Here is a 14,290-nt window from a genome sequence, read left to right as displayed (position 1 = left end):
TTTCATTTTCTTTTTCTTACAAACAAAATATGAAACGATGATAATGATAATGATGATGACGATAATAAATCGAGTACGTTGATTTATGGTTGACTAATAGGCCAGTCAAAAAGGGCCAAAGTTCGACTTTTTTAGCTGAACGCCTGGAAATTTAATCTAAGGGTACCTTGACGAAGCTAAACCGAATGGTGCTGATTTTATTAAAATCTGATACCGAGGTTTTGAGAAAAAGGGTAAAAAAGGGTAAGATATGGCCTTATCTTAAAATCTAGGAATTTAATCGAAAAAAGTTTCAAACAAAAGTTGTTTGGAATTGAAAAACACATAAAAAATGTTCTATAGTTTATATTCGTATCTGCAAAAATAATCGAGAAATATTGAAAAAAAGTAATTGTAGAGTGGGGCGCAAAGTCCCGCCTCTCCGTCGACTTTTACACGCGAGCGGGCTAGTATGCGTGCGAGCGTCGTATGTCTAATCACAAACGAAAAATCTTCGGCAACTTCGGGACTCTCGGTCTTGAATGAAAGTGCGAGTGAGAGAACAAATCAATATTTCTCTCTTCTTATTTGTTTATAGTCCAGTCAACGAGAGCCGTTTCCTGCATATCTCAGGAAAGAAGGTAAAAACTTGATATAAGGGTAAATAGACGACGCTGAATCGAATGGTGCTAATTTTTTTGAGGTGAAAGGTGCCGTTTTTGAGAAAAAGGGTAAAAAAGGATAAAAATTGGTAAAAAATGGCTTTATCTTAGAATCTAGGCATTTAATCGAAAAACGTTTCAAACAAAAGTTGTAGAGAATTAAAATATACATAAAAAATGTTCTATGAGTTATCTTCGTATTTTCAAAAATAAGCGAATAAAATTGGATTGAAGATGGGAAAATAATTGTAAGAGTGGGAGAAAGCAAGCTTATCCCTTCGTCGCGTTTTACACGCGAGCGAGCTAGTGTGTGTGCGAGCGTCCGTGTGCACTAATACACAAACGAAGGATCTTCGGCAATCTTCGGGACTCTCGGTCTTGAATGAAAGTGCGAGTAAGAGAACAAACCAATATTTCTCTCTTTTTATTTATCATGCGATAGCGAGTATTTCTTTTCTTGGCCATCGAGCGTCGAGCGTTCTGATATTTCTCTTTTTATATTTTTTCTTTCGGTAGCAAGAATTTTACGTCTTGGCCATCGAGCGTAGAGCGTTTTGTATACGAGTGCGAGTGAGAAAGAAAACCGATATTTCTCTCTTTCTATTTTTTCACTCGGTAGCCAGAATTTTACGCCTTGTCCATCGTGCGTCGAGCGTTTTGTATATCTATATATATCGGCGTATAAGCGCGGCATTTTTAAATCGAATCTTGATGCTTATGGCACGCCGTTTCTTTATTTATTGTCAAAAATAATGAACCTTGAGTAAAAAAAAAAATAATTCATTTTAACAGAAACAATTATTATTTAGTTGAGAGTAAAAATAATGAATTAATTTTGTGTCTCGCCATAAAATTAATTAGAATAATTAATTGATATTAATTTTTTGCCTCACAAAAATTTATTCGTATATCAAATTGAATACGTATTCTTTTTAAGACGAAATTTAAAATTTAAATATTTTTCCTATTTAATTATGTATTTTATAAAATTTTAAATTACTGATTTTTTGTCTCGTAAAAATTCATTAGTGTATCAAATTGAATACATATTTAAAAAAGAAGAATTTTATATCTGCACATAAAATTAATTCAAAATATACAGGAAAGGATATTCTAAAAACGTGGAATTTATTTTTTGTCTATACATAATTTTAATTCATTTTTATTATGTTATAAGAAAACAGTAATGCATTTTTATCTCCATAAAAATGTATCAAAAAAAAATTTAACAATTATCAAGTGGTGCGTTATCGTAAGTAGTAACGTCTTCGCTTCTCGCGCCGGTTATTAACGTTCGATTCTTCGTGGGGGAATTAATTTTTTTACAAGTTTTTCTATCTGTAACAAGGAGACGGTCAGTCAGTTTGAAGTAACAATGGCCTATAAGAGACATTTCTGTATATTTAGCATAAAGTTTGTGTGTTCTATCAAATGTCAGAGCAAGTTGAGGAATTTATTGCAGCGAACAATTTCTGACCATGTTTACCAGTTTTATTGCGGAAGAGTAGAATGATATAATTCGTAATCTAAAATATTTTTAACCCTTTCCCTTACGATCGAATTTCCAACTGTGCGGGCTTAAAGCGACACCAGTCGGTCGCGCGCAGGGACATAAACACAAGCTTGGCTCAGCGTTCGAAACTATACTAATCTCAAACTTCCTACGATTTGTATATACACGTGCGCGGTACAATTAACTTTGCAAGATGTTTGATAAATAATTACGGTTAGTTGGTTATTAAACAAAAAAAGACTTATTGTTGCAAATTGAATAATCCATTATTAATAACTGAAGAAACTGAACGTCGCGTCTTTGGAATTTCTCTGTGACCTATTATATTCATGTAGGATTGGAAAAAATGTAAGCAAGAAACATGAAGATATGAATATTCGAAAACGATCGTTGCAAAATATATACGCATTTCGAGTAAGAGTAAAGTTGTTTTTCGGTTATGAGAAATGTAAACAAGAAAGGTCAGGATATGAATGTTCGAAAACGGTCGTTGCTAAATATATACGTAGTTCGAATAAGTAAAGTTATTTTTCGGTTGGGTAGAGATATAAGAAATATCGTCCTTTATTACACAGTAACAGAGTATAAGTGTGAAGAGGGAAAAGAATCAAGGTAGAGAGTAAAAATATCAGAGTAAGAAAGTGTAAAACTAGAGTTACGAAAAATATTCCTACATTCATATTTGGAACGGCCGCCCAAACAATATTCTGAAATGTTTTGTTTTTTTCGCCCGGTAGACTTACGACGCCTCTGAGGCGTCTTATTCATTTTTGGTCCCAAAACCTTGCGACGCCTCTGAGGCGTTTTATTCGTTTTTGGTCCGATAACCTTGTGACGCCTCTAAAACGTCTTTGTAAGCTAAAGGGTTAAATATATCCCCTGCAGGTTTACCAACTTTACTTTTATTTTTTTCAAAGTGCGCTTGCACCTTGAATTTGTGGTTGCGCATGCGCATAACATACAACCTCTTCATGACGTTTTTTGATTTTTAATTATTAATAACTAATTAAATAATTAATTATTAAAGTTAAAAGTTATGTATTTAAAACAAACATTTTATTAGCAAATTAGTGCACTTATTCATTTTTTTCTGCTGTGGCCAACTACGTTGCTTTACTGAGAAATAACAACAAAAATTTTCAAATTTTGAATTATCAATAACTAATTAAATAATTCATAAAAAATTTTTAAAAATATGGATTTTGAATTAGCTTCTAGCCAGCAATTAAATGCATATCTTCATTTTTCTTAGTTCTGGTGGTTCTGTGCCAACTTTTTTGCGCTAAATAAGCAGCAGTTAGCGCTTCATAGGACGATTAAAAAAATCACCGATTGCCACCAGATGTCGCACAATACTTTCAATCTGTAGCGTGTTCAATGATATTCAAAAATAACAAATTTACTGGGGGAAAATATTATATGAATATTTTTATTAAAAACGTATCAGAAAAGACATATATAAAATTTAATACAAACTTAACGAGAATCTCAAAAGGGAAAAGGAAGTTAGGAACTATTATTCACGTTACTGTCGCTGCTAGTCAGCAAGCGTGTGTTTCGCTCGGTGGTTGAGAAGGAAGAGAGCGAATAGCAACGGTTGTTCAGGTACGTGGGGTCTTTTTAATATACAGTTCCGCCGCCAGAAGCGTGACGGTAAGAGTGTAGCGGAAGGAACCAGAAACTTGAATTCTATTGGTTCAAACACTGATAGTAACTACTATTTTTATGTAACATTTATTTTATTCATAAACTATTACAGAACTAAAGAACGGATAACGAAAATGCGTTGTTGATCGAGCACGTGTAACTTCTTAATTCATTTCTTTATTTATAATAACGGAAGAAGAAGGTCTTTGTAACTATGGAAACATTAACGTTCCCATAGAAACGTTGTTAGCCGTGATAGAGCGCCAGCGCTAAAGTAGCTTGGTCAAAGATGAGCGGTGAGGATGGCGGCGCCAGTCGTCGCATAGGATAAGGTAGAAATCTGCTTATCGACAGCAGGCCGCTACAAGAGTGCCGAAGCGCCAAGCTCTGGCGTGGCGTTCACAAATCATTTTCCTACATAAAAAAGTATAATAAAGCGAAGAAATCAAGTCTCAATATCGTTTCTCGGTCTATGGCTAAGCTTAAGGTGTAGTAGAATAGTCTTATTAATTTTACATTACCATCTCGCCGAATCACTTGTGTTTATTACTTGCTCTGTATCATCGACAACCATTGTATAAATTGGTAAATATAATAAAAAAAAACTGGCGTGTGTACTTATGTACGCACGTAAAAATTTATACTTCTTTGGCGTACGAAAATGAATATAGCATCAACAACCTCAAAAATAACTTCAAAAAAATAAGTATAATCTTATTTATTTATACATGTGGAAGAAAAAGGGTTTAATTAAAATAAGAAATAAAATAAGAAATAAAAAATTCATCAAATAATAAACTTTGAGATAAATTTTTTTCGCCAGGTGCAATACGTAAATATTGTCCTTTATGCCACATTAATGTTTGTTGATGCGCCGTAAGACTCTCTTCTACAGGAATGTGTTCGCTGACATCATTTTGTTCAACTTTGTCGTGAATTTGATTATCATTAAAAAATGAATCATCAATTTTAATATCGTACATTCTATACAACGGAGAAGGTATTAAAATTTGTAGCAAAGCTTTAATTGTACGCTTGTTAACAATGCCATGTAAGTAACTAGATCGGTGAATTTTCTTACGTTTAATATGTACATTTATACAATAATTGTCATCAATATTTCTTGGAAGAGATTTGACCATTGTATTAACTGAAAGAGGCACGTTAATTACTTGACCATAAATGCCGTATTGACCATTCACATGTCTCAAACGTCTGATCTGCATAAAAGGAATACGAAGCGAAATTAATCTTTCAGAAACTAAATCTAAAGGTGTTAGATGCTGAGGTACATCTGAATATTTGAAGCCATTATATGTTGATATTAAAGGAATATTCTCCTTGTTTAAAGCTTGTATGCATGTATTACAAAGCTTAGTAGTTTCCATAGGTACATTAGGTATAAATTGTGTTAGAATATCCTTATCTTCATTAGATGGCTCTTTTAAATCCTTTTTAAACTACAATCTGTCACATACTGAGCATGGATGTCCAAATGAATTGCCCAAGAATTTTATTTTAAATTCCTTATGAGCTCGTTTAAATTGATGATAATTGCTATATGGTAAAGAAGGATCTAAATCCATATCAATTTGCTCGCCAGTAGAATGATTAATTATTAACTGGTCTGAAGAGTTAGAATAAATAGATGGTACATCTGATTGAGGTAATTCCTGATCCATGATTGTGTCTTGGTTTAACGAATTGCGTTCTTCATCCAGTACAATGTCTTGATTAGACAATACATGTATAATCGAAGCGTCAGCTAAATATTGATTATTTCGTGCTCAAGATCGTGAACTTTGCCCCATGTTTGTTGATGCAATGTTTTTTGATGTTATACGATGATGACACGGCATAGAAGAATTTTCCATATGCACATCAGCTTGCACAGTAATATAGTTGTGATAGTCATCTTTTGCAGTAGACAACGATGCATCTTGAAGAAGTAAAAGTAAAAAATAAAGACCAAATTCCCAAACGTACCAAAAAGAAGTATAAGTTCAAAAATAATAATTAGCAGTACTATTAGTTATTGCTGTGAATTTTAAATTGTATAAATTTGTACCGTTAACCATAGGCTGAGCCAATGGTTCAGAAGTCACTAGTAAATTCGAAGTCGATGGGGCACATAAAGTTTCATTCGAAGACAATTGGATTTCTTGAAGAAATAAATGTAAAATAAATGTTAAATAAAATAAATGTAAGAACTTCAAATAATTTCAAAACATAAAAACCAAACAAAAAAATAAATAATTAGCAATAATATTAGTTATTGCTGGGACATTTAAATTATTTAAATTTGTACAGGTAATCACAGGCTTAGCCGATGGTTCGCAAAGTAAATTAGAAGTTGACGGAGTACATAAAATTTCATTCACAGGCAATTCATAACCTTTTTGAATAATTTTTCTTCGCAGCTAAGAACCCTACAACATTTGGCATTAGCGTGCATTATGTTTTCCTTATTTTCCTCATTATTTTCCTTATTTTCCTTATTCCTTTTCCTACGAAGACGATAATCTCTACATTTCTCTGCATTAGTTTTATAAGCATATTGAAAACTAAAACAGATATTTAAATGTATACTGATCCTGGTCAATAAAAGCTGCAAGAGATTATAGTTTAATAATAACTTCAAAATTAAAATAATTAAAATAATTAAAATAAAATAAATAAATTTTCAATAATTAATAATAAATAATTAAATTTAAACTATAGATAAATGTGAACGCTTAATCTTAATTTTTGTATTGTTGCTAAGGAGAATAGTTGAAGATCTACGTCCGATCGGCACTATTGTTTTATTAATTTAAATTGCAACGTGTCCAGCAACTTTTTGTACGATTTTCTGGCAAATCTTTAGTGAATCTGGAAACTTAAGCCACACAACATTTACTTCTCCATCTTCATTGTATTCAATATGAAATAACTACAATTTTCCCGAATGCCAATATATACTCTACATTTGTAAATAACATAAAATATAACTTCAATAAAAACTTTAATAAAATAAAGATATTAAATACAATTTAAATAAAATACAATTATTAAAAAAATTAATAAAGTAAAACAACAAATAAGAAAAAAGAAAAACACTTGGTTAAATCAATACAAAGTATAACATTATATTGGCTCGTCAGGAAAAAGCCTTGTAGCATAAAAGCTCTGGTTGATAAATTAAATGTAAGGAATTAAAAACTAACAAGGAAAATTAATAATGATTATAATAATAATAATAATAATAATAATAATAATAATAATAATAATATGTAATCATTGTGATAGGTAATACACATAATAATAAAATAATAAAAATAATAAAAATAGGTATGTTTAAGATCAGGAACGCTACACACCTACTCACATTCTCTCATTTCTTTATACCATAACAACAGAGGACAACATTTCTTATATCTCTACCTATCAGAAAAACATATTTACTTACTCTAGAAATATCTATTACATTTGTTTATATGGAAAATGCCTTTATCGTATCCTAGAAATACCAACTTAAATTTAACTATAAGAAAACATTAACTTACATATTCGACAATGATCGTTCTTGAATATTCATATTTTAACCGTCTTTTGTCTTTATATATTTATTCACACCCTTACTTATAAATTTTCCCTAATCCTACATATTTATATAATCCTATATATTTATTTAAACGCGTATATTGGATATAATTTAATATAATATAATAAAGTATAGTGGAATAGAATTGTAAGTGTCTATAGTCTTCTCCCTCCCGAATCACTAATTAATTACTGTCGTATCTTTTCGTCGTAATTTTTAACTAAAACTACTTCTTTGTACGTTTTACTTAACTAAAACTATCCTTACTCATTGTATTTCTTAACAGAATGTATATCTTTATTCGTCGTACTTCTTAACATCTTATTCTAATTCATTGTACTTCGTAACGTAACATAACATAATCTAATATTCCTTCTATTGAACCTGCAACAAAAAAAACAAAGGGATAAGGAAGAAGAAGAAAAGTGGCCCTGAAAACGAACCTGAAGAAGAAAAAGAAAAGATTATTTTCGATTTGCAAAGATGCAATGAATGATCGATGGTATCTGTAAAAGTAAAATTTGGACTGATTCATGGTACCTGTAAAAACATGAAAGTGCATTAACAATGATTTTTCTCACATCAACATAAAACGATGAATGCATCTGAATAGAATTTAAGTGACATCGATGATTTTACTGAAAATTAACACACTGTAGTATATAATTGAAATATATACACATACGAAGATTACACATTATGAATATTTTTAATTTAATAATTTTGCAATTTACCTAAAATATAGTACAATAAAAATAAATGTATATAATTTTCTGCTGTTCCATGGTACCTGTAAAAACATGAAAGTGCATTAACAATGATTTTCCTCACACAAACCTAAAACTAGGAATGCATCTGACAAGAATTTAAGTAACACCAATTATTTTAATTGAAAACTAACACACTTCAATATAATATCGATAAATGCATATAAGAAAATTACATTTTTTTCTTTATTTCATAAATAATAATTTTAAATCTACCTAAAATATAGTACAATAAAAATAAATGTATATAATTTTGTGCTGTTCCATTGTATCTGTAAAAATAATTATGTCATACTACCATTTACCATAACTCAGTCCTCTTTTGATTTGTTTCTTCCTTCTCTTGGACGGAGTGTTGCATTGTCTCCATAATTCATCCTGCCAATAAAATATTAAAAAAAGAATCGTTTGGTGTAGGTGGCATTTTAGGTAAGGACATGATGGTTACATTTGGAGGTAAGATAGAATCAAGGCTCGCGTGGGCAGGGTCGCTTCCCTGAAGTAGACCTTTCTTCGCAAAGAAAGAATATACTCGCTACCCATTGAAAAAAATACTGGAAACGAACTTGAAAAAGAAAAAAGAAAGACTAGTTTGGATTTGCAAAGATCCAATGAATGCATTGGAATTAATCATATCCTAAAACAAACTAAAAAGAAAATTAATTAATTACATAATATAATAATTGATTAAATCTTTATACCTAAAAAATAAAAGAGACATTAAAAAACATCATAAGATAATTAGTTTCTACGAATGAAATGAAGAATGAAAAGTGGGGAAACTGTGTGTAATAGGAAATCAGAAAATGATATGATATTGCAGCGGGAATTCGGAAATAGTATTGTACTCTATCATGATTTTAAAGTATTTTCTGTCTTTTAAATGAAATATCATTTAAAATCAAATTTTGTTAATACTCGATTTATTTTTAGGAAAAATTATGCTTGGTGTTTGGTGGGTGGTATGGCAAATCCAACGACGTTCACCTGTAACAAAAAGAAAACTATATTAGTTACTTCCATTCTTAATAACCACTATAAATTATTGACGAGCAAAGAAAAATCAAACAATAAAAAATATCAAATGACCAACGAACTATTCTCTCAAGATTCGATCATGCTATCGAATCATAGAAAATAATTCATTAAGTCTGTAGTTGCCCTCTTGAGCCACAGTTAAGTGGAGGCCTCTTCGGCTTTTAGCCTCTTCTTTCTTCAAGCCTACTGTCGACATTCCTTACGTGCTAGCATGAAAAGAATCTTTGACCAAGAACGTCAATCGTTCCAAAAAGTATTCGCATAATTTGGCATATTACAATGATTAATGATATAGAATTAGAATCGTCCCTGATTCTATATTATAAAAAAACCTAACCGAACCTGACGCAACCCTGAAAAAAAATGTGATTAGTAAAACATCCTGAGCTTTTTACATAGAAAGTAATTATTACCTTTTAGTCGAGAGATATCTCATCGCCGAAAGGAATATTATTAACTAAAGTATCGATAAAGTATTGATTCTATTCTAATACCACATCGTTATAATATGCCAGATTATGGTCCTACAATTTAGAAACGACTTAAAGACATTTTAACCTAATTACGCTCAACTGCTTATAACTCTAATATAAATGAAATACATTTCACATTAAAATATATATACGAAATAATTCCATTTATTTTCTTTCATCATACATCTTTTGCAAATAATTCCGATGTTCGTTAGGGGGGTGACCCTATTTATTAATTATTACAAAATTCATTCGCGTTTACCGTTAGCTATCCTAGCTCGTGGACAATCAATGAACTTAAAAGTTCATCGATTGTGCACATATTACACGAGCACATTTAATCGAATGTCCGAGCAGTTAATTATGCTAAACGATGACCTAATAACACTTCGCACTTCTGCTATCGTGTAACATAATCGAATTGAAATAAAAATAATACTAAAAATGCAATGCATTTCTTTGCAATATTTTTATTTAATTTCGAGTAAATTAATACTCGATTTCACCACTACTAATTAGGAGAAATGTCACGCTATATAACGCAATATAATTGCAAAATCATATATAATCCTGGAAAAGAAAACACCGAAACTGACTGCCTTAGCAGAAACCCTGTCTATGTACACGATGAAAATGACGAAGACAAGTTAAAAACAGTCAATATTATAAACCTGAATGATATAGTAATTGATCAATAAAAGAACACAAGTTTAAAAGATAAGAAATATCTTATCATGAAAAATAATATCTATTATAAACAAGATAAAAAGAAAAGAAATAAAATAGTCCTAAGCGAAGAATATAGTAAAATAATAATAAAAAAAATCCATGAAGAATTTTGCCATATTGGAATGAACCAATTAAAAGCAAAAATGAGACCATTTTATACGGCACCAAATTTATCGACTAATATAAAATTGATTTGCAAAAGCTGCGAAATTTGCATCAAAAATAAAACGAGACTAAATAAGAGATTTGGATTGATGTCACACTTGGGACCAGCAGAAAAACCGTTTCAAATAATATCAGTGGATACAATTGGTGGCTTCGGTGGACAGAGATCGACGAAAAGATATTTACATTTACTGGTGGACCATTTCACCAGATTTGCTTATATCGTATGCTCTAAAAATCAAGCAGCCCAAGACTTCATAAAATTAATCAATAAGACTCCTAAGGAAAGTAAGATTGAAATATTACTAGCAGATCAATATCCGGCGATCAACTCAAAAGAATTCAAAAACTACCTCAAGGAGAGAAATATTGATCTAATTCACACAGCAGTAGATGCACCCTTTTCAAATGGATTGAATGAGAGATTGAACCAAACTTTGATAAATAAAATAAGATGTATGCTTAATAGTGGTGATAAAAAGAAGGCTTGGTCGAAGATCGCGGAAGATTGCGTGAAAGCATACAATAATACAGTTCATACAGTAATAGGATTTTCGCCTACTTATTTAATGAGCGTTGAGTCTACGGATTTACTTCCTCCTGAATTAAAAGACACAAACAAAGATTCTAATAATTTAGAACACGATCGCTATTAGTGTGCTCAATTAGGGGTCCACTTCTGAAATTGAATTTTCTTGATTCTTTGATCTAAGGGTAAGTCGACAACGCTGAATCGATTGGTGCTAATTTTTTTGCAATAAAATGTGCCGTTTTTTGAGAAAAAGGGTTAAAAAGGGAAAAATGATCTTATCTTATAATCTAGGCATTTAATCGAAAAAAGTTGTAGAGAATTGAGAAATACATAAAAAATGTTTTAAGGTTTATCTTCGTATTTGCAAAAATAAGTGAGATAGAGTGGTAAAAGTAATTGTAAGAGTGGGGAAGCAAGTCCCGCCGCTCAGTCGGCTTTTACACGCGAGCAGGCTAGTTGCGTGCGAGCGTCTGTGTGCACTAAACACAAACGAAGGATCTTCGGCAATCTTCGGGACTCTCGGTCTTGAATGCAAGTGCGAGTGAGAGAAGAAACCAATATTTCTCTCTTCTTATTTGTTTAGGCGATAACGAGTATTATTGTTTTGGCCATCGATTGTTGAGCGTTCTGTATACGAGTGCGCGAGTGAGACAATAAACTGATATTTCTTTTTTTATATTTTTTCTTTCTGTAGCGAGAATTTTTCGTTTTGAATAAAAGAAAAACAATAATTCTTTCTTAACACTTTCGTCACCACGTCACCCAGATCTGGGTGACGGTATGCTTCCGTGGGGGCCCCGTCACCCAAATATGGGTGACGCTCTTCTTATTCAAGTTAATACGACTTTCAGGTGGATTTTTAAAACGAATTTAATGGAATCAGTATTGAAATATAAATATAGGATATACAACATAAAAATACTACAAATATACATATTATACTATAATTTTTACTAATTTATATAAGATAACATATTGCATTATACTATCTCGTATGGTGTGCGTTGAAACATTGTAAACACATTTGTGGTGAATTCGGACACTTGGAACAATAGGTCGTAGTTTTTTTTACATTTTTTTTTGCTTCTTGTCGTTCAGCAGTTTGTCTCCTTTTCTGGTAACATAGGGCGCACGTCCTTCTTACAGACTTGCCCTGCTCATTCGTACGAATCTCCAGCTTATGGGACACGTTCCTTGTTCTAGTAGAATTTTCCGGGGACAACCATTCGGCAACAAGCAGCTCTCGAAATTTTCTTATTCCAATTTTTTTATTTTTGACTCTCTGGTATACGATGTGAGCATTTACTACACTGGTACCCAAAAGCAAATGTAATGCTAATTTTTGATACCACTTGATACTTTTCCGTATCGTTGTGGCATATGACACCATCTGGTCGCTCCTGTCGATGCCATTTTTTCCATTATTATAAGCAATTACCGCCAAAGGTTTCTGTTTAGGAGGACGTCCACGATGAGTAGAATCCGTGGTTGATGTCATGATAGGTGGATGTTTTGTTGATAACATCCTAACATCGCGAACGTCCCTCCACCTCAGCATCACAATACCGTTGTCGTCTTCTCTTGATACTATATCACCTCTCTTCAGTGGGTATGACATTACAAATCTCGGCATAAATTTTTTGTTATACCGCACAGTCCCAACGACATGCGTCTTGAATTGTAAAAATTTTAGTGCTAACTCATAACTGGTATAAAAGTTGTCGACAAACAAAGTTCGTCCCTCATTTATCAATGTATCTGCTAGTTCAATGCAGACGTTTTCCGCTAGGCCAACTTGCCTTCTTCCGCTGGTATCTCGTCCAGAATATACTTTCGCCGACCATGTATATCCTTCGGTAGAGCACAATTTGAACAGTTTTATACCATATTTGTGGGATTTCGTTGGGATATACTGCCTGAATATGAGTTGTCCCCTTCAAGGAAGCATTGTTTCGTCTATTACAATATCTTCACCTGGTGAAAAGACTTTCTGGTAATTATCTACCAATAGGTTTAGGAGTGGCAAAACTTTTCCGAGTCTGTTACCCTCTTCTATCGTTTCGTTATTTGCAAAATGCAAGTTTGCTAACAGTAACTCAAAACGATTACGGGACATCTGACTGCGCGGAAATGCGAAGTTGTAGATCGGGTCCTTTGACCAACATGTAACGAGCGGTGTCTTTACCAGACCCATCCAAATCATCAGTCCTATAAATTTTTTTATTTCTGCACAAGTCGTGGGCTTCCACCTCTTCGATCGAGCATGTTCAGTCGTTTCTTGTTGCAATTTTTGCTCTGCATATCTGTTGGTCTCTGTGACTAAAAGGCTTATCAGGTTTTCATCCAAGAAAAGCAAAAGTACTTCACTTGCCTTAATGTCAGACGGCAAATCCATGAGAAGGCCACTTTTTCCGGTGAACGTAAATGATTGTTGCCTCTTAGCAAACTCGTTCCACTGAATATGGTCCAATGAATAAGCATAGAGTTCAGCTCCTCTTCTTCTTCCAGAGCAAGTTGTTCTAACATGTGGTCAAGGTCTTCACTTGCATATGATTCCTCAGTATCGGAGCTTGAACTCGATGAGATTCTATTTAGCACTTTTCTTCTAAAACTCACTACTTCCTCACCACTGCTCTCCTCACTTTCAATTATATTTTTACGCTTTCCAATGAACATTTTGAGGATAAAAGTATGCTTCTCAAATGAAGGATCTGCGATAACTGCAGTGAGATCCTAGACAGTCCACTAACCGAAAACCTTATCGCTCTCCCCATTTTAGAACTAAATATTAGGTCTACCGGAAAGAAAGAATGCAACAAAAGGAAAAAAATTTTTTAGAATGCAACAAAAGGAAAAAAATTTGTTAGAATGCAACAAAGGGTAGACCTGATAAAAAAGTATCAAAAGGAAAATTATCGAAGTATCGAATGAATATCAAAATATCGAATGGAATACAGTAAGACCTCTTTTTGTGCGGTCCTTTTTTATACGATTTCATTTTTGTGCGATTTGTTTTGTGCGATTTATTTTTATGCGGTATCTAAATCTCAGCAGCGTTGCTACCAGTTTTATGTTTTCTTTCTATGTACATATACATGTGTGGACGAACTGATTACATGGTCTCCTTGACGACGATGTATCTGGACTTCGCGACACTGTTCATCTGATTTAAACAATCTCCTAACAATTATTTAATTTGATT

The 14,290-nt window shown here is 32.4% G+C and overlaps 2 protein-coding genes and 1 long non-coding RNA gene across 3 annotated transcripts; 1 reads left to right on the top strand and 2 right to left on the bottom strand.

Moving 5' to 3' along the window:
- Positions 1–4,812: 4,812 nt before the first annotated feature.
- Positions 4,813–5,151, top strand: LOC122526374. The gene is made up of 2 exons (XR_006306043.1): positions 4,813–4,852; positions 4,932–5,151. It is a non-coding gene; the product is annotated as an uncharacterized LOC122526374 (long non-coding RNA).
- Positions 5,152–12,073: 6,922 nt separating this feature from the next.
- Positions 12,074–13,489, bottom strand: LOC122526412 (piggyBac transposable element-derived protein 3-like). The gene has a single exon (XM_043649805.1). It carries the CDS (start codon positions 12,719–12,721, stop codon positions 12,074–12,076), a length of 648 nt encoding a protein of 215 aa, XP_043505740.1. The 5' UTR covers positions 12,722–13,489.
- LOC122526411 (piggyBac transposable element-derived protein 4-like) lies at positions 12,874–13,764 on the bottom strand. Its single transcript, XM_043649803.1, has 3 exons — positions 13,705–13,764; positions 13,052–13,543; positions 12,874–12,939 (listed from the first exon to the last, which is right to left on the bottom strand). Exons 1-3 carry the CDS (start codon positions 13,762–13,764, stop codon positions 12,874–12,876), a joined length of 618 nt encoding a protein of 205 aa, XP_043505738.1.
- Between the last annotated feature and the right edge of the window lie 526 nt (positions 13,765–14,290).

Source organism: Polistes fuscatus, unplaced genomic scaffold (genome assembly GCF_010416935.1).
Source record: "Polistes fuscatus isolate 324 unplaced genomic scaffold, CU_Pfus_HIC Scaffold11, whole genome shotgun sequence".
NCBI lineage: Eukaryota > Metazoa > Arthropoda > Insecta > Hymenoptera > Vespidae > Polistes > Polistes fuscatus.
Note: the sequence above shows the minus strand (reverse complement) of the source record. Positions and strands in the feature narration are given on the sequence as shown.